This window comes from Lissotriton helveticus, chromosome 6, assembly GCF_964261635.1.
Source record: "Lissotriton helveticus chromosome 6, aLisHel1.1, whole genome shotgun sequence".
NCBI lineage: Eukaryota > Metazoa > Chordata > Amphibia > Caudata > Salamandridae > Lissotriton > Lissotriton helveticus.
In genome coordinates this window covers 1,671,731,918-1,671,757,261 of record NC_136067.1, presented here as the reverse complement: position 1 = coordinate 1,671,757,261, position 25,344 = coordinate 1,671,731,918, and the positions used below count along the sequence as shown (strand labels likewise).

The window sequence follows — 25,344 nt, the reverse complement described above, 5'->3', positions numbered from 1 at the left end:
CTATATCTGCTAAAACAGTTTCCATTGATTTAAGGCTGAAAAAGAATAATTATGAGTAAAATAAAGTGCTGCAATAATGGCACAATAGTTCAATTTTTGTGCCACAAAATGTGCACATCTATGCCATAGTATCCTGGGTGGTCTGTTTAGAAGACCTGGAAAATACTGTAAATGCATCTGAGGCGTCAGCCTATGCCCAGTCTAGCCCAACCCATGACACCTTGGGTGAAGCTGCACAGCCCAGACTACGGCAGATGAAGGGGGATGGGGGCCCAAAGCCCGTTCAGCACAGTGGACGTTGCGCCTGGCCCCATTGACCTCTTAAACTTCTTTGTTGGACACTCCACTTTCCATCCTGCATGAAGCCACCCTTTTTAGGTCGGTACAGTTAGTTTGTTGGTTAGTTATACTGGAACTGTATTTATTTCTTTACGTGTATTTGAGCCCATTATTTAATTTTTATCATACATTTGAAACCCATTAGCTCCATTTATTCTTTCTAACTTCGGTATGCTTTTGCAGGTTGTTTTAATCCACCTGTTCCACCAAATCCTCCTGTTTATACCCCACCCTAACAAAGAACTTTTAAAGGTGGCTGCTCTCATCTAGGTTTATTAAAAATACACAAACACAGACACGCCACGAAAACCCCGCCACAAAAAACACCATTTAGTAGAGCAAGCAGACAGAGACGTTTTAAGGCATGGGCAAAGTGGGCTCTGTCCCAGGGCCCCAGCCTTTAAGGGGGCCCCCTGATAATTCTGACTATGTTCTTCACCCAGTCCTGCCTTGATACCATCCAGCGAGTTTTAAACATAGATTGTTTTAATCATCATTTTCCTGTATGGCAATGTGTGGAAGTCTATTTCAGAAGTGTTGCAGAGAAATGTCGCGTTTTTCAACACTATGCAACGTTTTATGAGAAATGGCAGTTGATCGCAAAGATTACTTTCAATAATATTAGTGAGCTGCTGCAATATTACAATATTGAAAGCACGCATCACTACACTTGCTTATTAGATGGATCCACATTTAGAATTTGGACCAGTCTCCCTGTGCGCGAACTGGCCTCAGAAGTCATGAACTGCTCTTAAACGATCATAAATTCAGAGCGGTTTCAAACAGCCCCCAAAATATGTTTGGCTCAGGGCCCCCAAAATCCTTAAGATGTCCCTGGAAGCAGTAAATCTGCTTGTCCAGCTCAGATATTATGATAATGAGGACTTGCTTCTTATACATAGAACGACAGTTTCCCTTGTAATACTGTTATGTTGCTCTAGGTGGAACTCTAAGACTTCAAATAGAATTTAACAGGCGTTAGTTCATTCACAACGGCCTTACTTTTATTCCCATAATACAACATGGTTTGAAACATGATGTCTTATTATTTTAATTTTAATGACAACGCTAGTCAATTTCACAAACCGTTAGGGGCAGATTTATGAAGGCCTTGCGCCGCCGGTGCGTCACTTTTTCCCATGTTAAAAATGACGCACCGGCGGCGCAAGGCCTTCATAAATCTGCCCCTTAGCCTTTTTGAGGAAACAGGGCTGTGTTAGCAATTGCACTTGTGGTTTTGGCATTTTATGCTTCTGTTCGTGGAACTAACGTGCACGTATTTAATTAAGGAATGTGCACTTTCAATACCAGCTTGAATGCAACCTGAAGTCTACACCACTTGTGGAAGGAGAGCGTCTTGAATAATTTTGTAACAACCCGTATTTATGAACGTGAATATGGTCAGTAGTCACTACAGGGTCATTTCCTTAGCTGTAAAGCTAGGAGTAGTCTCCGTCCCACATCATTTCATTGTGTGTCTCTGTTTGATGTGTGCCCAACTTACAACTTTGCTCTGTACTTTAGGTCGGTGGTTCTTAGCCTGTGGTCTGGGGATCCCTAGCGGTGTGCCAAGTCTAGTCTGGGGGTCCACGACTGTAGGGGATAAATAAATAGCATTAATATATTAGCAAAGTGTATATAAATAAAGAAGCACAATTGAAAATTAAACATTTTAAAACGTTGTGTGAAAATTGATTGTTGGGTGCAGTAGTGTTTTCTTTGACAAAAGTGTGATTTGATTTTATGTAACTCTTGTCACAAAACGTGTTTTGCCTGTGTGTTTTAGTGATACCTATTCAGGTGTGCCCCATAGAGGTACATACTCCTACAAACCAATTTTACTTTCATATAATGATAAACTATGTTATAATAATTGATTGGATATTTCCCGGACATTATTTTTGTTGTACCCAGAGCATTACTTATTCTTAACAAGTGTTTAGGGACCCTTGTTTCTTATAGGCAGAAAGGTTTGAATGTCTAAACCACCCTTTTTTTAGGATTCTGTGTTCCTGTAGTGTGCACATAATCAGCCCCATCAACTGCTCTAAACCCTGATCCCAAACCCCACTGGTCAGCACCCTTCCTGAATTATAAACGTTTTTGATGTGCACAGGGGATGCTCTGCTCCACTCCTTCAGTGTATCCCCTTCTCCGCCCCCAGGAATGGCAGCAATCCCCATCTCCCGCCGGGCTCTCCACTCCACATCTCTCTCTTAGTTCTTCTAGACATCCCAAAATGGAGCCCACAAACCTCCAGGTTATGTGCTCCAATCAGGCACAGACACATGCGATACAGAACAAACATGCAGTCACGTGCTGGAAAGTGCTACATACATTCACCGAGTAGGGCAAGGTGAGTTAAATGAGTAGCAGGTGAACTTCACATGAGGGCCTGTAGACACTACTGTTTTGAGGATGTTATTGATAGTGGTCACTGTTGTAGTACTGTGCATGCGGGAGTTGTTAGTGGTGACGCATGGACTCTACAATGAACACTACCTCTAATTCCATTTCAACTTGCGGTGTGCTTAAACACTGGCGGCGATTGACGCCTGACTGGGGGGGACATGTGCCATTCCCCACCAGTTCTCCTGGAATTTGAGTAGCTCATATTTCAACCCACTTCGCCTTCACATCGACGTATGCAAGTAAATATCTATATATTTACTGGGACACACTTTAAATGACAGTGTGCCTCGAGGTAAAGGCGATGGAACAGATGTCTGGTGTTCATTGCGTTTCAAATTCTGGTGCATGCTGACAGCATGAGACCCCGCCCAGTAGTAATGTGAGAAGTTGGCCTGATGTATGATGTCTCCAATTCTGGGGGCACCTTCTATCAGTCCAAACAATCCCTTATGGTGGTGGTTGTAAGTCAACCTTAAAGACAAGCTATCCTAGAGGTAGCATGGACTAAGCAGCCTAAAGGCTTAACTCAAGAGGACATGTGAAGCCAGCTGTTTTACCATATGCAATCCTGTAATATCAAATGAAAGGACACCATACAAGTTATATATTATAAAAATATATGTATTTATTCTCAGAATAATCCCCACTTCTCTTTATGAGCAATGAAGCACAATCATTTAAACAATAGCACAATATAACATATGAAAGTTGCACAGTTATGGATGAGGCCGGTGGCCACTCAAACCAAATATCAAAAAAGTGGTATAAGTATCACGAATCGATCAGTGGTAAGGCCTAGGGCCTTCGGAATCGCTGGGACTACACTGGACTAACAGCAGTTAGGACGGGAGTAGCCCGCGGGATTCGGGTGCAGTGCAGAAAGCACACGCATGTACCAATGCAAAGTCAATGGTGCGTAAAAGTTATCGAGTTACAGTTTTAAGAGTCTTCCGACTGGACTAGAAGGACAAAACTTTAGACTTAGACACTAGAGGTGTAAACAACTACAGGAGCACCGGCGTTCAAGAGTTACCTCACCCACAGGAAGCGGGTGCACAGGTGCAAAGATGTGTTGGGTTTCGTCACGCACTTCTATGGTGCCTGGAGATGAAGATGCTGCAGACGTCCAGAAGAGAAGTGTCCGGTGTGATCCAAGGGTGGATCGAAGATGTAGAGTACCTGAAAGCAGAGGGGACAGAGTCTGGGTCACTAGCCAGTGACCAGGAAGGAACCAGGAAGGAACCAGGCGATGTCGGGCGCAATCAGGTGCTTGTCGTGAAGCTTGTCTCCGCTGCCACGTGGACTCTGGGGCACCGAGGATGTCCTGGAGTAAATCACGAGCTGTCCTACAAAGGTTCTCGCTGTCGGCGGTGTCGACTTCAAGATCTAAGTCAACAGGCCTTGGCAAAGGCAACCCACGCAGGATTCAAAGATGGCTTCCTACTCGGACCAGCAAGGTCTGAGCGGGTGCTCCTTTTCAGGGGAGCGAGGGCCAGTCTGGAGCAACCAGACTAGCAGAGCAAATTCAAAGGTTCGTCGGTACTGGGGCCACTAACCAACAGGCAAGCGACCGGACCAACGCGTCAAGCAGGAAAATGCAAAAGGGCCCCAGGCAGCACTCGTTGAGTGTGGAGGGGTGAGCTTCAGTGCAAAAGCTGCTCGGGACTAGAGCTTCTCAAACTCCAATGCACAGCTTGGAGGAAGCCTTGGATGCTGCACGGTCAGCGCTTCGTAGTTTTTCCAAGATGCCCGGCCCCACGCTTTAGGTAGCCTCCACGGGTCTCAGCTCTGCAGGGACTGTGGATCGGGCTGTTAAAAGGCAGGCACGCTGAGTTTTGTTGATCTCTGTTGCTTGAGTTCCAGTGGGAACTGCAACAAAGCAAACGTCAAGGTGCTGGATGGTGCCTGTTTGCACAGAGTGGTCACTCCTTGACCACAAGGGATATTCTTCAGTCTTCTACGTCGAGTAGGATGATGAAGGGTCCAGAGTTTCATTTTATAAGTTTCAGTCAGGATAATCTGATGTGCATCTGCACAGCTCCTACCTTTATTCCAAATCAAGGGGCTGGATTACCTGCTAGGTCCCTTCTATGGGTGGGACCCAGGAAGGGGGTGGTTACACCCCTTTCCCTTTGTCCAGTTTCGCGCCAGGACTGGGGCTGGAGTGCCCCGGAACCGGTCTGACTGGATTTTGCTTGGAACACCTTGTGTGCCCCAGGCAGTGTCTAGTTTCTTTCAACCCACCCTGCTCCAATCCACTATCTCCTGTCTGGGGAGGTGTAGCACCTCCCTGTGACAGGAAACCCTTTGTCCAGGCCTCCTCTGCCAAGTTTCGGTCAGCAGCAGGAGGTCAGACATGTGTCGGGGCAGCAGCATCCATTTGGTGATGCTGAGGCTCTGGTTAGGATTAACCGCGTTTTAAGTAAAGTAACATGTCTTCTCCCTCTAGAAGGGTGGAATGCTACCCCCATCGCCAGAACTGGCGAGGGGATAGTATTCCAAAGTGTATGACACCAAACACGACATGTTTTGATAAAGCCAAACCAAAGTTAGCAATAACCGCGAGGATTATAATGCACTTAAGAGTATATGGTATGGCAGTATCACTGGAACAGCTGCACGGAAATGGTTCCGACCTCTGCAGACAGGCTCAGCTCATGCTAGAGCACCATCTCACTTAAAACCAAGCACTCTGCCTTCAGGATTATTAAGGCCTGCCATAGGAGTGACTTATAGGTATATATGTGTCTAGATAGGTTTAGATATAGGTATACTATATTTAAGCAAGGGGTGATTACACCACCTTGCCCCAGCTGAGGGATCAGCCAGTTGTGTCGATTTAAGTACCAGCCAGGGGTGGCAAATGATATGCTGCAGCCCCTGGTAGGCCTTGGATGCACCTATGCCCTGAGCACCTATAGTGCATGGTACAGGGGCTGACAAGGTGTCCAGTACCAAATTGGTGATGTACCTATAGTACATGTCTGTGAATTTAGAGAGAGAACAGCAGGCTGGGTGTCTGATTAGCATGCCCACAGCCACATTAAGTCGAAAACCAGTGAAGCAAAAAGCAAAAATTGGGGTGACCATAGGATAGCAGACCCTACTCTCCTACACAATCACCCCCCCAAACGCAGGGAGATTAAACTTAACCTTGACCAGATAAGTCTTCATGTTCTAAGTGGAAGTACCTGGAGAGACCATCTGCATTACCATGGTCAGTCCCTGGGCGGTGCTCCACTGTAAAGTCCATCCCCTGTAGGGAAATGGACCACCTGAGTAGTTTGGGGTTTTCACCCTTCAACTGATTGAGCCACAAGAGGGGCTTATGGTGTGTCTGAATTAGGAAGTGAGTACCAAACAAGTATGGCCTCAACTTCTTCAGGGCCCAAACCATAGCAAAGGCCTCCTTCTCAATGGCTGACCAACGTTTCTCTCTGGGGGTCAGCCTTCTGCTAATGAAAGCAATGGGCTGGTCTTGACCATCTACATTAAGTTGTGAAAGCACAGCTCCCACCCCCAACTCAGAAGCATCTGTTTGAACAATGAACTGTTTGGAGTAGTCAGGACTCTTAAGGATTGGTGCAGAGCACATGGCCTTCTTCAGGTCATTAAATGCTCTTTGACAGCTAACTGTCCACTGAACCTTTTTGGGCATCTTCTTGGATGTCAGATCATTCAATGGTGTCACAATGGACCCATAGTTCTTTACAAATTTCCTGTAATACCCAGTCAGGCCAAAGAAGGCTCTGACTTGTGTCTGGGTAGTTGGAGGAGCCCAGTCCTGTATGGCCTGGATCTTGCTCTCCAGTGGTTGAACTTGGCCTCCACCTACTAGGTGGCCCAAGTACACAACCTTGCTCTGCCCTATCTGGCACTTGGTAGCCTTGATAGTCAGGCCCGCCTTTTGCAGGGCCTCCAGAACCTTCTTCAGGTGGATCAGGGGATCCTCCCAGGTAGAGCTAAAGACAGCAATATCATCTAGATATGCTGCACAAAAGTCATCTAACCCAGCAAGGACTTGATTCACCAACCTTTGGAAGGTGGCAGGTGCATTCTTCAAACCAAAGGGCATCACCACAAACTGATAATGTCCACTGGGGGTAGAGAATGCTGTTTTGGCTTTAGACTCCTCAGCTAACCTGATTTTCCAATAGCCAGCTGTCAAGTCAAACGTGCTCAGAAATTTGGCAGATGCCAATTTATCAATGAGCTCATCTGCCCTTGGAATGGGATGAGCATCTGTCCTAGTGACAGCATTGAGACCTCTATAGTCCACACAAAATCTCATTTCTCTCTTTCCATCTTTGGTATGAGGTTTTGGCACAAGGACTACTGGGCTGGTCCAGAGGCTCTCTGATGGCTCAATCACTCCAAGTTCTAACATTTTCTGCACCTCAGCCTTTATACAATCCCTGACATGGTCAGGTTGCCTGTAGATTTTATTCTTCACAGGCAGACTGTCACCAGTATCCACCACATGGGTGCACCAGTTAGTTTGACTGGGTGTAAGAGAAAACATGTGTCTATGGGCTTGCAACACCTGTCTGCAGTCCATCTGTTGTTGGTCAGTGAGGCTGCCTGCCAAGGCTACACCTTCCACTGAGCCATCATCAGGGTTTTGGGAAAGCAGGTCTGGGAGAGGGTCACTCTCTTCCTCCTGTTCCCCATCTGTAGCCATGAGTAAACCCATGTCTTCCCTGTACACAAATGCTTTCAATCTGTTCATATGGAGCACCCTGTGGGGGCTCCTAGGGGTGCCAAGGTCCACCAAGTAGGTGACCTCTCCCTTCTTTTCAATTATGGTGTGGGGTCCAGACCATTTGTCTTGGAGGGCTGCTGGGGCCACTGGCTCCAACACCCACACCTTCTGCCCTGGCTGGTACTCAGTCAGAACAGCCTTTTGGTCATGCCAAGCTTTCTGTAATTCTTGGCTGGCCTCCAGGTTTTTGGATGCTTTCTCCATGTACTTAGCCATCCTGGAGCGGAGACCAAGTACATAGTCCACAATATCACGTTTAGGCTTTTTGAGAGGTAACTCCCATCCTTCCTTCACAAGACACAATGGACCCCTCACAGGGTGGCCCAATAAAAGTTCAAAAGGGCTGTAGCCAACCCCCTTCTGTGGGACCTCTCTGTAAGCAAAGAGTAAGCAGGGTAAAAGGATATCCCATCTACGCCTGAGCTTTTCAGGTAATCCTTTTATCATTCCCTTTAGGGTCTTGTTGAATCTCTCAACAAGCCCATTGCACTGTGGGTGATAGGGTGTGGTGAACTTGTAGTTCACTCCACACTCCTTCCACATTGCCTTTAAGTATCCAGACATAAAGTTGGTACCTCTGTCTGAAAGTACCTCCTTTGGAAAGCCCACTCTAGAGAAAACTCCAAGTAGGGCCCTTGCCACAACAGGAGCTGTTGTGGTCCTCAGGGGAATTGCCTCTGGGTACCTGGTGGCATGATCCACTATCACCAGGATAAATCTGTGCCCAGATGCTGTTTGGGGATCCATTGGTCCAACAATGTCAATCCCAACTCCCTCAAAGGGCACCCCCACGACAGGTAGAGGTATAAGGGGGGCCTTTGTGGTGCCACCTGATTTGCCACTGGCTTGGCAGGTGACACAGCGACAAAACTCATTGGCATCTTCTGACATGTGAGGCCAGTGAAAGTGAGGGAAAAGCCTGTCCCAAGTCTTGTTCTGGCCTAAGTGTCCTGCAAGGGGAATATCATGGGTCAAGGTTAGAAGGAAGGCCCTAAATTGCAGAGGTATAACCAACCTCCTGGTAGCACCAGGCTTGGGGTCTCTAGCCTCTGAATAAAGGAGCCCATCATCCCAATACACTCTATGGATACCTTGAGCATTCCCAGCAGCAGCTTGCTGTCTGAGGGGTTCAAGAGAAGGGAAAGTTAACTGAGCCTGCCCCAGGTCTGCCCTTGAGGGTCCCCCTGTCCCCAGAAACTCAACCTGATCAGGTTCAAGTTCTTCCAGGACAGTCTCCTCTTGGATCACAGAATCACCCTCCTGTGAGGTCTGATCCTCAACCTGGGGCAAGTGGGAAGGCACTGCCTTGACCCTCTTGCTCCTTCTCTTGGGTTGTGGTTGGTCTATAGTTTCAAGATCCACCACAGGTTCAGGTAGGCACTTCTTGACCTGGGACCTGGTTATAGCAAGGACATGTGCTGAAATCCCTAGCATTTCTGCATGAGTCCTGTACTCCACTTCTGACCATAAGGATTGCTCAAGATCATTGCCCAAAAGACAGTCAACTGGGAGGTCTGCACTAACAACAACTTTCTTGAGGCCAGTTATCCCTCCCCATGAGAAGTTAACAACAGCCACACTATGTGTAGTAGTGGCATTGCTAGCATTGGTCACTAGGTAGTTCTCACCTAGTATCATCTGTTCAGGGTCCACAAAGTTAGGTGTCACCATAGTGACACTGGCACAAGTGTCCCTGTAGGCCTGAGCCAGTTTCTCATTAATCAAAGGCGTCTGCCTGTACTTGCCCAAAGTATTAGGACGTGTAGTAGTGGATATAGCTATGTCCCCCTCACAGATCAGAATTGCCTGAGTAGGGACTCTGACTAAGCCAGACTCCATCTCAGATCCCAGGGTTAACCCTACTATCCCCTTGGGTTGTGCACTACCATTGCTAATTGTACTAGGGGGTGCAGGTGCCTTAGGGGCTGCAGTGGTAGGAACTGGATTTCTATTAGTGTATTCACTTCCTCAATGAGAAGTGGACTTACAAGTATTGCACCAAGGTTTCTTTGGGCCATCATTCTTCTTTTTCTTGATTCCATTTTGGGAACCACCCTCCTTATTAGAATTTTGAGGGCCTGAAGAAGACTTCTGGTCTTTTTCTTTCTTATCTCCACCCTTCTGGTCTGCTTTCTTCTGATCACCCTCCTTGGTTCTGGGGTTTCTGCTTAACCCTTGTTCTGACCCATTTGTCTGCCTTCTTACCCAATTCTTGGGGAGAGGTCAGATCTGAGTCAACAAGGTGTTGATGCAATTGCTGGTTCTGACAGTTATTAAGGATCTGCTCTCTCATTATAATATTGTACAATCCTGTATAGTCTGAGACTGTACTTCCCTGCAACCAACCCTCCATAGCCTTAGTGGCACAATCAACAAAATCAGTCCAGTCTTGAGTCTGTGCTTTTTGGGTGTCTCTGAACAACAACCTGTATTGCTCAGTGGTTAGGTCAAACCCTTCAATAAGAGCACTCTTCAAGACAGAGTAGTTTTTAGCATCCTCAGGTCTAACAGTGAGGAGCTTATCTCTCCCCTTCTCAGAAAAGGAGAGCCACAAGATTGCTGCCCACTGATCTTGAGGAACCTGCTGTACCATGCAGGCCCTCTCCAGAGCAGTTATCCATTTGTGGATATCATCCCCATCTCTGTAGGGGGGCAAAATCTTACTCAGGTTTCTATGATCATAGGACCTGTCTTTATCCTTAGGGATAAGGCTGCCACCAGTGGGTGTCTCCCCACACAATTTCTGTTCTCTTGCAAAAGCAAGTTTAGCTTGGGCCAGGGCTACTTCCTCCCTCTCTATTTTGAGTCTAACAGCTCTCATCCTGGCTTTATGCTCTTTCCTCTGGGGGGGAAGTCATTCCCCTCTGAGATTCTCTTGAGGCACTAGAAATGTGAGAATCCCTGGAAGGAGTTCTCTCTCTCCTATTGCCTGGGAGAATTCTGCTATTGGGTCTGGAGAAGTGGTTCCCTTCTCCATTCCCATGTAGGACCAAGTTGGCTTGGCTAAGCCTTACCACTGGTACCTGGTCTCCCCTCTGATCCTGATCTGAATCTTCACCTTCTGATTCAGGGTCTGCCTCCTCATTTTCTACTTCTGGGGAGGTGTTCTCAGTCTCTGGGGGGTTCACTCCTTCTCCCGACCCTGAGGGGACTACTCGGCCTTTCTCAAGATCATCCTTCTCCAGGATGGCTATCAGGATAGGAATGGTAGGGTTGTGACCCTTTTTCAGCCTCCTTGCAGTGCACAAGGCACTCAAGTCTCTATGGCTGAATTTGTCATAGTCTGAGGTTGCCTGTGGAGGGTCAACCACCACAGGTAGAGAGCTCTGAGCTTCACCTGTGGCAGACATGACTCTAGTGAGGTGTAAGTGATGCACCTACCTACACTAAGTGTTTTCCTACTGTACCTTGCTAGTGAGTTGTAGTCAGGGTGTGCTAGGCCCTTCTACCTACAACTACTAAGTTCAGTAGAACTTAAATATGCTAAGCTTTGTTTATATGTACCTATGGTACCTAATGTGATCTTTCAATTTGATAAAACATTGCAAAGGTAAAACAACAGCAAGCTCAAATCCGCACCACTACTCACCAATGTGAGAAGTTGGCCTGATGTATGATGTCTCCAATTCTGGGGGCACCTTATATCAGTCCAAACAATGCCTTATAGTGGTGGTTGTAAGTCAACCTTAAAGACAAGCTATCCTAGAGGTAGCATGGACTAAGCAGCCTAAAGGCTTAACTCAAGAGGACATATGAAGCCAGCTGTTTTACCATATGCAATCCTGTAATATCAAATGAAAGGACACCAAACAAGTTATATATTATAAAAATATATGTATTTATTCTCAGAATAATCCCCACTACTCTTTATGAGCAATGAAGCACAAGCGTTTAAACAATAGCACAATATAACATATGAAAGTTGCACAGTTATGGATGAGGCCGGTGGCCACTCAAACCATATATCAAAAAAGTGGTATAAGTATCACTAATCGATCAGTGGTAAGGCCTAGGGCCTTGGGAATCGCTGGGACTACACTGGACTAACAGCAGTTAGGACAGGAGTAGCCCGCGGGATTCGGGTGCAGTGCAGAAAGCACACGCATGTACCAATGCAAAGTCAATGGTGCGTAAAAGTTATCGAGTTACAGTTTTAAGAGTCTTCCGACTGGACTAGAAGGACAAAACTTTAGACTTAGACACTAGAGGTGTAAACCACTACAGGAGCACCGGTGTTCAAGAGTTACCTCACCCACAGGAAGCGGGTGCACAGGTGCAAAGATGTGTTGGGTTTCGTCACGCAGTTCTATGGTGCCTGGAGATGAAGATGCTGCAGGCTTCCAGAAGAGAAGTGTCCGGTGTGATCCAAGGGTGGACCAAAGATGTAGAGTACCTGAAAGCAGAGGGGACAGAGTCTGGGTCACTAGCCAGTGACCAGGAAGGAACCAGGAAGGAACCAGGCGATGTTGGGCGCAATCAGGTGCTTGTCGTGAAGCTTGTCTCCGCTGCCACGTGGACTCTGGGGCACCGAGAATGTCCTGGAGTGAATCACGAGCTGTCCCACAAAGGTTCTCGCTGTCGGCGGTGTTGGCTTTAAGATCAGAGTCAACAGGCCTTGGCAAAGGCAACCCACGCAGGATTCAAAGATGGCTTCTTACTCGGACCAGCAAGATCTGAGCGGGTGCTCCTTTTCAGGGGAGCGAGGGCCAGTCTGGTGCAACCAGACTAGCAGAGCAAATTTAAAGGTTCGTCGGTACTGGGGCCACTAGCCAACGGGCAAGCAACCGGACCAATGCGTCAAGCAGGAAAATGCAAAAGGGCCCCACTCAGCACTCATTGAGTGTGGAGGGGTGAGCTTCAGTGCAAAAGCTGCTCAGGGCTGGAGCTTCTCAAACTCCAATGCACAGCTTCGAGGGAGCCTTGGATGCTGCACGGTCAGCGCTTTGTAGTTTTAGATGGCCAGCCCCACGCTTCAGGTCGCCTCCACGGGTCCCAGCTCTGCAGGGACTGTGGATCAAGCTGTTAGAAGGCAGGCATGCTGGGTCTTGTTGATCTCTGTTGCTCGAGTTTCGGCAGGAACTGCAACAAAGCAAACGTCGAGGTGCTGGATGGTGCCTGTTTGCACAGGGTGGTCACTCCTTGACCACAAGGGAGATTCTTCAGTCTTCTATGTCGAGTAGGATGTCGAAGGGTTAAGAGTTTTGTTTCAGAAGTTTCAGTCAGGATAATCTGATGTGCATCTGCACAACTCCTACCTTTATTCCAAATCAAGGGGCTGGATTACCTGCTAGGTCCCTCCTATGGGTGGTTACACTTCTTTCCCTTTGTCCAGTTTTGTGCCAGGACTGGGGCTGGAGTGCCCCAGAACCGGTCTGACTGGATTCTGCTTGGGACACCTTGTGTGCCCCAGGCAGTGTCTAGTTTCTTTCAACCCACCCTGCTCCAATCCACTATCTCCTGTCTGGGGAGGTGTAGCACCTCCCTGTGACAGGAAACCCTTTGTCCAGGCCTCCTCTGCCAAGTTTCGGTCAGCAGCAGGAGGTCAGACATGTGTCGGGGCAGAAGCATCCATTTTGTGATGCTGAGGCACTGGTTAGGATTAACCGCATTATAAGTAAAGTAACATATCTTCTCCCTCTAGAAGGGTGGAATGCTACCCCCGTCACCAGAACTGGCGAGGGGATAGTATTCCAAAGTGTATGACACCAAACACGACATGTTTTGGATAAATCCAAACCAAAGTTAGCAATAACCGCGAGGATTATAATGCACTTAAGAGTATATGGTATGGCAGTATCACTGGAACAGCTGCACGGAAATGGTTCCGACCTCTGCAGACAGGCTCAGCTCATGCTAGAGCACCATCTCACATAAAACCAAGCACTCTGCCTCCAGGATGTTAAGGCCTGCCATAGGAGTGACTTATAGGTATATATGTTTCCAGATAGGTTTAGATATAGGTATACTCTATCTAAGCAAGGGGTGATTACACCACCTTGCCCCAGCTGAGGGATCAGCCACTTGTGTCGATTTAAGTACCAGCCAGGGGTGGCAAAAGATATGCTGCAGCCCCTGGTAGGCCTTGGATGCACCTATGCCCTGAGCACCTATAGTGCATGGTACAGGGGCTGACAAGGTGTCCAGTACCAAATTGGTGATGTACCTATAGTACATGTCTGTGAATTTAGAGAGAGAACAGCAGGCTGGGTGTCTGATTAGCAGGCCCACAGCCACATTAAGTCGAAAACCAGTGAAGCAAAAAGCAAAAATTGGGGTGACCATAGTATAGCAGACCCTACTCTCCTACAAGTAATATCTGTGCATACGCTGAGCTTTGGTGCTGGAGATTCGCTTGTGTCACCAATGCCCAACACTCACATTGGACGGCTTGGTATGAAGTTGTCAAAGTGTCATGCAAATTGTATGGTGACATTGGTAGAAACATTTGCATCACTAGTATTGTACGTGGTGTCCATTTTAGACTGGGGCAGCTTTATAATTTCAAACAACATTGTTCTTCAACCAAGTCTAGTACATGTACTGTATAAGATAGTGAATTAACGTTCTTTGACCAACTACTGGAATGTCAGTGACTGATATGTTTCAACCCCATATGTTCCTATCTCAAAAGGCTAACCTCCTTTTACTGTAGAGCTATTGGGGGAAATTATTTGCTTTCCTATTTGGTGGCAATCAGTGGGAAGAAATGTTCTGCTGCAAGAATGCAAGAGATTTTGTTGCATAACTGAGGGATTGAAGGGAGAAATATTTATGAAAGTATTGATGAGACAACTGTTGGCAATAGAGAGGAGTACCAGCAGACATTTATGAATGAGCATTGAAGATGCTTGAACAGTATTTTGGGCCCTGTATAAATGTAGTGAATTTTTCAGCCGAACCCAAAGAACATCTGAGAGGGTTGGCAATTAGATTGCTTCACTCAAGATTCTTGCATGCACCTGTGAGTTTGGGGAACTAACTGACTCCCTAATTAGGGATCAGTTTGTAAGGAGTGATGACTGTAATCGGGTGCAAGAGAACCTTTTGGCCAGGAATATCTCACTCAAAGAAGCTATAGAAAGTATGTAAAGTTTGAAAATTACTTATGGTTGGGTGAAATGAGAGCTCACTCATCTGAAAGTGGTAACTGGTAACTGTGAGCAGAGCAGAGCAGCATACAGGTTGTTTCTCAGGATGATGGGTGATAAAACTGAAATTCTCATGGTGTTTTTTCACACAATAGGGGCAAGTGCTACAGATCTGGCTGCTCTTTTCATATCTCTGAAAGCAAATGTTGCTTCAAAGGGCATTATATTTGTATGTGTAGAGTAGAGCGAGATAATACAATTGAGAGTGTTACTGATGATGTAAAGAAGGTAATCCCTAATGTTAAGAATGATCCCACTGCTGTTGACACTGGTGTGTTGGTAATGCCTGAGTGTGAGGTTGATATTGGAGGAAAGAAATGTGTTGTTTAAGCAGATTCTGATTTGATTGGAGACAAGATTTGGTCTAAACATTTGGAGCTGAACAGCTTGTTTTCAATTCACCAGACATCAACCTGTGAGCTATGGTAGAACCTAGTTTGATGCACTGGGTAATGTTATTCTGAATATTGTTTTCAAGAAAAGGGTAACTACTCTCAAAGTTTACATAGCCAAGAGAGGTGACAACACAAGCCCCTACGGTGCATGGGCCCCCAAGCTCCAGGGGGCCCCCTCAGCACAGCAATCTGGCTGCAGAGCTCCTGATTGATCCCAGATGGGGCCCTCCATGTGTCTTGCAGGGAGGCCCCCTCGAGTTTCGTTACGCCAGTGCAATGTATTAGGTTGCCATCATCAGAGGAATATGGGTATTACCCATATTCCAAATGACCATGAGCAAGTGATATTGGTCGATGTTGGCAGTGACTGTGAGAGCTTTTGTGATGAATGTCCACAGGTGTTTAGGAGTAAGCTAGGCTTACTTAAGACTTCTGAAGATAGGATCATCCTAAAAAATGGTGTTGAACCATGCGTATACATGGTACGGAAGGTACCTAATTTAATGCTTGAACCACTCAAACCTGAATTAGACCAGTTATGTGAGTTAAATGTGGTAGAAGAGATAGAATCATTTGAATGGCTGGCACCAGTGGTGTCGACCCCCTAAGGATGGTGGAAAGTCCATTTGTATGTGTGTTGATCTCAGGGACTCTCACATAGTTTTCTGGTGCCAATTTGGTTAGTGTAATGGATCTGTCTTTAGCATATCACCAGGTACAGTTTCACGAAGAGCAAACATTTTTAACTTCTTTTTTTACACCGTTGGGTGCCTACAGATTTGTCAGTATGCCTTTTGATATAGCCTCTGTAGCTGCCTGTTTTCCAAGTATAATGAAAATTGTTCTAGGAGGTATCCCACAGGTGTTAGTTTTTCATGATGACATTTTAATCTATGGTAAAAATGAGTGTGAGCATGATGAGACCCTGTGATTAGTCTTGAAAAGGTTATCTGAAATGGACACCTGGCATACTGCCACCCTCAGTTACCACACTCAGCATTACCCCCCCCCCCAACTTATTAAAAAAAGTACCTGGTTTTCCTCCGCCCACCCACACAAGCCTCAATTCATTCCATCCCTTTGTCTCCCAAATATATACCAATAATGCCTGGTCGATTGCTACCTCCCCCACCACCCTCCGTGCCTGGCCTTCCCATTCCAGTATGAAGCTTTACTTCGTACACTCCATCACAATCGACAGCTGGTACCACACTGACAGGGTCTATTGAAAGACTTGCTGGAGTGCAATATTATGTAGCAACAGTTTTGTTTCAGACTTTTGCTATGTAGAGAACTAAATAACCAGATATTGAAACTGGCATTCAAACTACTAGCTCACAGTGAGTGCCATACATGACATAGTTATTTTTAAAAGGTCAGAAAAAGATCTAGGCACCTGTTTACAAAGACATTTTAGAGTATATAATGCATTACCCTTGTAGTATTTTTTAACATACTTTGGAATGCATTTGTGAATTGGTCAGAAACATCTAGATTGGAATTATTCCTATATGAATGCAAATAGAAAGCAATCTGAAAGCTTTGCTCTTTTATTAATAATGAGTTGGACATTTCGGGACTGATTCAGACAGCCATGTAAGAGCAAGTAAAAGAGAACCCCTGTGGTACAACTTTCCCTACTCATAAAAGTTTTTGTAAATTGGCAGTAATTCATTTTAACTTCAAAATAATTAGGTATGAGACAAAGCTAGAATTTGTCTCCCAATATTGTTACCTAGGAGAGCCCTTTTTTTCTAATTTTTGTATCTCAAGGTGCTTCGAGGTGACAAAGTAGAACATGAGTGGGTTAGCCCATCTAAAAAAAGGAAAGTTAAATAAATGATATAGCAACATTGTTTCTGTGTTTTGATGATAAATTGGTCAAGAAGAAAATGAAACACAAGAAAGATTGAATAAACGTTTTTTAGGTATTTTTATTTAGCTCCATTGCATTCAAATGTGTTTTTCAGTAATTTAAGATGGAATTGCTTTAAGAATTTATTTTGATATACAATTCCTATGACATTTCAGAATGATAAAACCTACAAAGTAGATTGAAGCACCTTGCTATTCATGGATTTATGAAATGTATACTATTGGTTGAAATAGCTCAGTGATAAGTAACTTTAAAAATAGATGTAGCCTGGTAGAAATATTTGCAATATTTTGAGTTATTAAAACATGTCTCTAGGCATAATATGAACTCTTTTTTCACGAAAGGGACACTGAAAGCTGAATCGTTACCTGATTGTGTATAAGATTGTTTTCTTCCATTTCTCATACACAAATTGCAGTATTTCAGAGTCAACACAAAATGAATTCCTTTTTTTGACAATCAATGTAAATCATGTTGGCATAGTTGAATAAGATGTCCCTTTTCTACCATCTTGTGTTAGCTTGCAGGTCTATAGGAACAGGGATGATGCTGAGCTCGTGGGCTACTTCTTCTATAGAAGAGGTTTCTGAAGCTGCCCCAGATGCCCTACGCTGGATGCAGCTTTATATCTACAAGGATCGTGAGCTTACAAAGTCCTTGGTGCGGCGTGCCGAGAGAGCGGGTTATAAGGGCATTTTTCTGACTGTAGACACTCCATACCTTGGACGACGCTTTGATGATGTTCGGAACAGGTTTCAGCTTCCTCCTCATCTTAGGTATGATCAGATTCATCAAAGATGTCTTCACTTTTCCACTTTCTCTAATTAGATATAACTTTCAGTTTTCTAAATATATGATATATGTTTCACTTCAGACCGACATCAAGTTGGGAGGACACAGAATAAGAGTGCACATCTATTATCAATTTCATTTAAAACAGGAACTTATGTCTGATTGTAAGACATGTTTATAAAACAGATATGGAAAATCCAGTCTTAGTCCCTAAAGCTATACACATCATATATCAGAAGTCAACGTTCGAGTCTATGGCGGTGAATTAGAGTTTGGCAGAGTGAGAGCTATACTCCAACATATATGGGACACCTTTCTGCCCCAAACCATTGGCACAGCCGGAAATGCGTTTGCAATGTTATTTTTTCTGTTAATTTTCCTCTTTTCCATGTTTACAACAATGTTTCGTTCCATTGATAATCCACATGTTCACTTGAAATACTTTTGATCTTAATGCAAGGTAACGCCATTTCCTATTTTTTTTTTCCATAAATCTTTTTATTTCAAAGGTAAACTTAGTGGTCAATACACACAGTGATTGCATTTGGTACTGTTCGCTTATACAGAGTAGTAATGAAGTACATAGTTGCTGGTTCAATAGCATACAAGATGATATCAAAGCAGAGTAATACATAGGTCAGTCAAGGCGTTAACCGAACATCAAGGGCAGGGACAAAGGGAGGTTCACATATGTTGCCTATATAGTCATTCTAATTGGAACACACTGCTACCCATTTCCGGGGGCAGCCCTGGGCCACATATACTGCTTCTCCTGCAGCATGCACCAGTCCATATCTTTCTTCCATGCCGTGAGCTTTGGAGATGTATCTGCTCCCCATAGACGTGCAATATTTTGCTTTGCAATTGCTAGTCCTAGTGATACCCACAGCCTGCCCTTGGTTGAGAGATCAGTGGGTTCCCATATATTTAAAAGATACCTTTTCACTTTGGGCCGTAATTCCACCTCCCAGACCTCACGCAGACAATTGTGCACCTTGTATCAGGGGGCACTCCCATAATATATGAAGGAAGGTCCCCACTTCCCCACACCGCCGTGTACAGAGGCCGTCCTCACTCCTGCCCATCAGCACCAAACGGGTGCCGGATATATAAACACGGTGTAGCACCTTCAACTGCACCAGTCTTAACTTCGCTGATATTGCTATTTCCTTGGGAGAGGCAAGTGCTACCCTCCACTCTTCGTCATCGATTGCAAGACCATCCCCCTCCCACTTACCCCTAAGTGCAAGTAAGGGGTCTGGGGTGTGATTAATACGTTTTTTGTATGTGAGGTAGATAGCCTTTTCTGGAAGGTGGCCATCTAGTAGTCTGTCCTCCAGAGGGGAGGATTCTGGGGGTGTCGTCCCAGGCGGGATGTTAGCTTGGAGGGAGTGCCTAACTTGCATATAGCGAAAGTGTTCTGTTTGTGCTAGATCATAGGTGTGCTGAAGCGATGCAAATGTAATCACCCCATCAGGTCCCCACAGGTCTTTTATATGTGAGATCCTTATCAGGTCCCAGTTGTGGAATTCCTTTGGTGCACCCCAATGTACCCAGCTTTTCAGAGACCAAAGCGGGGTTGAACACGTCAGTTTGTCAGCCCAACCCACTTTACAGTGAACAATATGCCAAAGTTGGACAGAGTGTCTAGTGGACCCTATCAGGGGGTATCTACTTGGTTTAGAATAGAATGCAGCTTCAAAGTTCCCACCTGGAAGGAGCCACTTATCCATCCCTTATCTAGGATCATCCCCACCACTATACGTGCCCTGGTTTATAGCTGAGAGGTAAGCTGCCCAATAGTATTTCCTAACATCTGGGAGCGCTATTCCCCGGTCGTACCAACCCAATGGGAGTTTTTGGAGTGATATTCGAGGCATATCGACCCACAAAAGGTCGCTTTGGGTGGCCTCAAGTTCCGTGAAGTACTTATGTGGGACTAAGTCGGGGTAGTTTTGGAGGGCATATAAAAATCGTGGCAGCCCCATCATCTTAAAAAGCGCTGCCCTACCCAGTAGGGACAGCTGGAGTTTCTTCCAAGCTGTGGCATCTCTTTTGAACCTCTGCAAAGGCAGCAGGAGAGTCCTTTCATAGCGCTTCGTCTTATCCTTAGAGATGAAGATTCCCATATACACGAATCCCTCAGTGGCCACTGCAATCGGACAAGAGCTCCGAATTGCCGGGCGGTCCCTGCGGAGGACATAGAGGAGCGATTTACCCCAGTTAATGCTATACCCCGAAATTCACCCAAAACTGGTAAAAATGTCTAAGGCCACTTTAAGGGACTTGGATGGGGACGCAAGGTATAAGAGGATATCGTCCGCATAAAGCAAAATCCTATCCTCCCATCCGTCTGTCCATTTGAGCCCACGCAAGGAAAGATCCTGCCGTATCCAGGCCGCCAGCGGCTCTAGAGAGAGGGCAAAAAGCAGGGGTGAGAGGATCATCCTTGCCGTGTTCCTCGTTCCAACATAAACACCTCCAAAATGTTATTGTTCACCACCGCCTGTGCCAAGGGCGCAGTATAGAGGAGGCTTACCAATCCAATAAAATTGGTACCAAAGCTCAGTTTTTTGAGAACCGCTATCATATAAGGCCACTCGAGAGTACGAATGCCATGGCGGCATCCAGTGACACCACCACCGCGTCTTCTTGGATCGTGTGGCATCGTCCGAGTACTCCATGGAGGCGTCATAAAAGTTGAGCGCAGTATTACGGTGTGGCATAAAGCCCGATTCGTCTGCATGAATTAGAGTGGTGATAATCGGCTTAATCCTATCAGCCAGCACCTTCGCAAGGATTTTGGGCTCAGCGTTTAACAGTGATATTGGCCGGTAAGAAGTACATAGTTCCCTAGGCTTGCCTTCTTTAGGAAGGGCCACCAACGTTGCAATGCACTGATCTCTCGGCAGTATCCCTTGGTCTTTACTTTCCTCGAACATAGTTTTAAGGTGGTGACTCAGATAATCGGGATTGAGCTTGTAGAGCTCAATAAGGAGGCCATTGGGACCCAATGATTTCCCAGGTCGGAGATCTTTGATCGCCCTGGCCAGTTCCTCCACTGTGAGTGCCTCCTCCAGAGCCTCTCGATCCTCCTCAGAGAGGGTAGGGACCTTATTGGCGATTAGGAGTGTGGTGGAGTCTTCCTCTGGAAGATCTGATCCCCTGCTATACACTCTTTTGAAATGGACCTCAAATTCACCAATTATCTCTTGAGGTTCAACAAGGTCACCCGAGTCAGTCCTAAGCTCGGACACCACCTTCTGCGCCTGCTTATTCTTGTCTAACAAGGCTATCAATTTGCCTGCTTTGTGCCCTTGATCATACAGCCTGCCATCTCTATCCCGCGCCAGTGTTCTAGCAGTGTCGTGGCCAGTGCTTTATATTCTGCCGCTTTAAACTGCATCCAATGCAAAGTTCCCGGATCCCCATCGCTTTGCCCTTCCCTTTCAAAAGTGAGTAAATCTCACTCAACTACTAGTAATTGTGCCTCTTTCTCTCTACGGTGCCCAACAATCGCTGAGAGGGCTTCACCCCTTAGCACTGTCTTAAAAGCTTCCCATAGGACGACTGGGGACTCCACCGACCCAACGTTTTCCTGGAAGTAGGTCTCAATCGAGTGGACGATCTTCAGTTTAGTCTCAGGATTGTGAAGGTACCAGTGGGTTTATGGGTGCCACACAGCCTACCCTCTTCTCCCCAATAGTGAGATGTGCCCATATGGGTGAGTGATCCGAAATACCCAGTGCTAAATGTTTGATTTCTCGAATGGTTGTGTCCTGCTGCAGAGGTGTAAGAATGTAATTGATCCTAGAGAAAGTATGGTGCGGCCCGGAGAAAAATGTGTACTGTTTTAGAGTAGGGTGGCGCAAGCGCCAAAGATCTACTAGACCGAATGTGTCAAGGAGATTGGAGAGCCACATGTGTCCCGTTGCTATGTCCTGTGGCGGATGCCTATCCAGGCCTCCTGCCACTACTGCGTTGAAGTCTCCTCCTATGAGGAGTTGCCCCTCAGGTAGGGAAAGGAGAAGCTCACCCAAATCATGATATGACATAGTCTGGAGACCCGGCGGCATGTAAACCATCACCAAATTGAGTCTGCGTCCCTCCCACCTCCCCGAGAATTTCCCAAATTTCTAATGCTCCTGCGGGCCATCCGAACCTCACTTCAAGAACACGACTAAAGCCGAATTCATCCATAGCAGTTTATTAAAATCCAATGCATTTTGGGCCTCTAGGGCCCTCCATCAGGGAAAACTTTGCTTTCACCTAAGATTCTCCAAATTTCTAAACTTGAACTTAATACACAGTTCAAGGTTATGGTTGCGAAAGAGTTCTTAACGTTGCGATAAAATATTCCACAGTTCCGTGAAAAGTTCACAGTTGCGTCACATTTAGCCAACAGTACCTTTAAATACGACAAAGTTCCAAAACAGAAGCTGGTGCGGTGGAAAACAAGCGGTGCGTCACTCCTGAGACCTTGGAGAGGCGATGCGACAGCCCCGCTGGATGTAGCGGGCGTGTTGCGATGAATTCGGTCTGTATGGGGAGGGAGGCGATACCTTGTATGGATTCCGGTGCCGAGGTTCCGTAGTGAAAAGCTCGCAAAGGCATGATGCGATGATCTTTGGGGGCTGCGATGATCTCCGGGGCGTTGATGCACGGTCCAGCGGCGATCTTCCTCTTGTAGCTCCTAGATGCGATGGCTCTGCGACGATGTTCGCAGCGACGTGATGCGGATCGCAAGCAAGCGGTGCGACAATCTCACCCAGTGACGACAGGCTCTGCAACAATACTCGCAGCGATGGTAATCTACCCGTACCGGACTGGTGCATCCCGCAAACGAAGGATGCGATGACTCTGGCAGCGGCAACAGGCGCTGCGACGATCTCGGCCTTTGTAGCGACGGGAATTTCCTCGCACTGACGGGGATGCGCTCCGCAAGCGAACGATGCGATAAAACTTGCAGGAAGTCTTTAAAATCTTGGTTTCCAGCTTCCCAACACAGGTACAACTTCCAGAGGCACCACAACTGGCCCAAGCACACTAGGAAGGACAGAACTCTCTCAGCAGAGTTCAGGGAAGCTGGGGGTGAAGTCCTTTTGTTCCTGGGACTTCAGATCAGTTAGCCAGCTTTTCTCAGGCCCTTGGAGATTCCTTCAAGCAAGGGGACACAGCACAAAGCAAAGTCCTTCCACTCTCCTTGGCAGCAAAGCAACAGCAGGTCAGTCCAGCAGAGCAACAGCAGGACAGTCTTCTCTCTTCAGTTTCAGCTTTCTCCATGGCAGAGGTTCCTGGGAGTCTTCAAGTTAACCAGGTAGGTTACTTCGCTCTTGCGCTCCACCACCTCATATGGGCCAGTCCACTTGTCTTGGAGCGCACAAGGCTCCACTGGCACCATCACCCTTACTTTCTGCCCAGGTTGAAATTCGACCAGAGTGGTATTCTGGTCGTACCATCTTTTCATTTCTTCCTGGCTCGCTTCAAGGTTCTCCTGAGCGAGCTTCCTGAAGCGTTGTGTCTGGTTTCAGAAGGCCAGCACATAGCTGAACACTTCCTGGGGGGTTTCCCACTTAATTTCTCCCACCCCACCTTCACCAGTGTGAGAGGTCCTCTAACAGGGTGGCCATACAGGAGTTCAAAGGGACTGAACGCTAAGAACTTCTGAGGCACCTCCCTGTAGGCAAACAACAGGCAAGGTAGAAAGACGTTCCACTTCCGTCTCATGGGCCCTGCTAGGCCCATAATCATACCTTTCAGGGTGCGGTTGAACCTTTCAACCAACCCATTTCCTTGAGGGTGGTAAGTAGTGGGGAATTTATAAGTTACCCCACACTCCTCCCACAGGGACTTTATTTACCTAGCGATGAAGTTAGTACCCCGGTCGGAGACCACCTATCTGGGGAACCCCACATGGGAAAAGATCCCCATCAATGCACGGCCCACCACGGGTGCTGTGATTGTCCTGAGAGGGACTGCTTCCGGGTACCAGGTGGCATGGTCCACCAAGACCAGGATTAACCTGTTGCCTAAGGAAGTCTTTTGGTCCAGGTGCCCCACGATGTCGATGCCCACCCGCTCGAAAGGGGTGCTCACCACAGGAAATGGTTGGAGGGGTGCCTTGCACTTTCCTCTGCTCTTGCCACTGGCCTGACATGTTTGGCAAGTTCTACAAAAGGTACTGACGTGCTTCTTTATCTGGGGCCAGTAGAAGTGGGTGACAAGCCTTTGGACGGTCTTGTCTTGCCCCAGATGTCCTGCAAGAGGCACGTCATGAGCCAGACCCATTAGGAAGTTCCTGTAGCGCTCGGGTACCACCAGCACATGGGCTGCACCGGGCTCAGCAAACTTAGGCTCACTATACAACAACTCAACTTCCCAGTAAATGAGATGATTTTTGGATGCTCCACCTGCTGCCTGGACTGCAGCCTGTTGCCGCACACCAATGAGGGAAGGGCACTCTTTCTGCACCTTGCAGAATTCCTCCCTGGAGGGCCCACCTTCTTGCTGCTCAGGTAGGTCGTGTACAACCAAGAATCCAAAGTACTGGGTTCAAAGACCTAGCTCATGTCGCGATAATTGGCCCAATTGGTCAATAGTACCTGCCGAGAAAGAAAAATTTCTTTCTAGTGTCCCCTCACTCACCAGGGTTGCCCCACGGTGACATGCTTCATCATTGGGGTCCTCCCAGTTCTCTACGAAAAGGGGCGTGCTGTGACTCACGAACTACGCAGGAACACTTCAAAGTGAGAGACTATGTATAGTGCACAGTGGTGGAGTGGGTGTGGGTGTGTTAAAAATACCATGCTTAGTGGGCCTCAATAATTTTATTTTGCTCCTATACAGGTATATTAAAAATGGGGTGAGTATCACTGCCAACCAACCTTTAATGGGACTGGTTCAGTGAATAGGTCAACATGTTTCATGCTACCCCTAGCATTTCGTCAGGACCATACAGGGACCAGCCCTGTATATGCCACTCCAAAGTCCCTAATGAGACAGTGATAGATTAAGATTTAAGAAATAAACTTAAATGTATGAAGCATGCGTCCCTAATAGGATACATACGATTTCTTTTGATTTCAAACAGCTGCAAAAAGAAAACACACCATTAGTAGCATATTCAAACCTCCCTTACAAGGAGGGTCACATAGTGTCCTCTCATGACGCACGCATCATGGGCTATGGTGAGTGCACCATATTGGCGCGTGCACGCTCTCATGCTAAACAGTAAATTAATAAAAAAGTGGTTGTGAATTCACACACAAAAACAAGACAGGACTTGATATGACTAGGACGATAGACACAGAGAACACATAATATATGCATAGACAGGATTAGATTCAGATGGAGTATTCATAATATTTACTTTTAGCTGTGCTCAATGGCACTTCATGGTCTCTTGTCGGGGGTTTCGTTTTTGCCTTATGGACTCAATGCTGGATGTCCATTGTCGGGTAAGGGGAAGAGAAAAGGGAACAGGGATCGATAAGTATCTCCTCCCGGCCGTTCGTTCAATGTGCACAGCCGTGCATGAAAGAAACGGTAAAGGAAAAGGATACTACTTACTTCCGTGAGTGGGAAAACGAGCGGACAATACCTAATCAGCTCCCCTGGGAC

The 25,344-nt window shown here is 46.5% G+C and overlaps 1 protein-coding gene across 1 annotated transcript in view; it reads left to right on the top strand.

Annotated features, from left to right (window-relative positions):
* Positions 1-25,344, top strand: part of HAO1 (hydroxyacid oxidase 1) — a 226,464-nt gene that overhangs the window by 104,914 nt on the left and 96,206 nt on the right. The window contains exon 3 of the mRNA XM_078647081.1: positions 17,453-17,708. Coding sequence (XP_078503207.1) covers positions 17,453-17,708 — 256 coding nt within the window. The remainder of the gene's footprint in view (positions 1-17,452; positions 17,709-25,344) is intronic.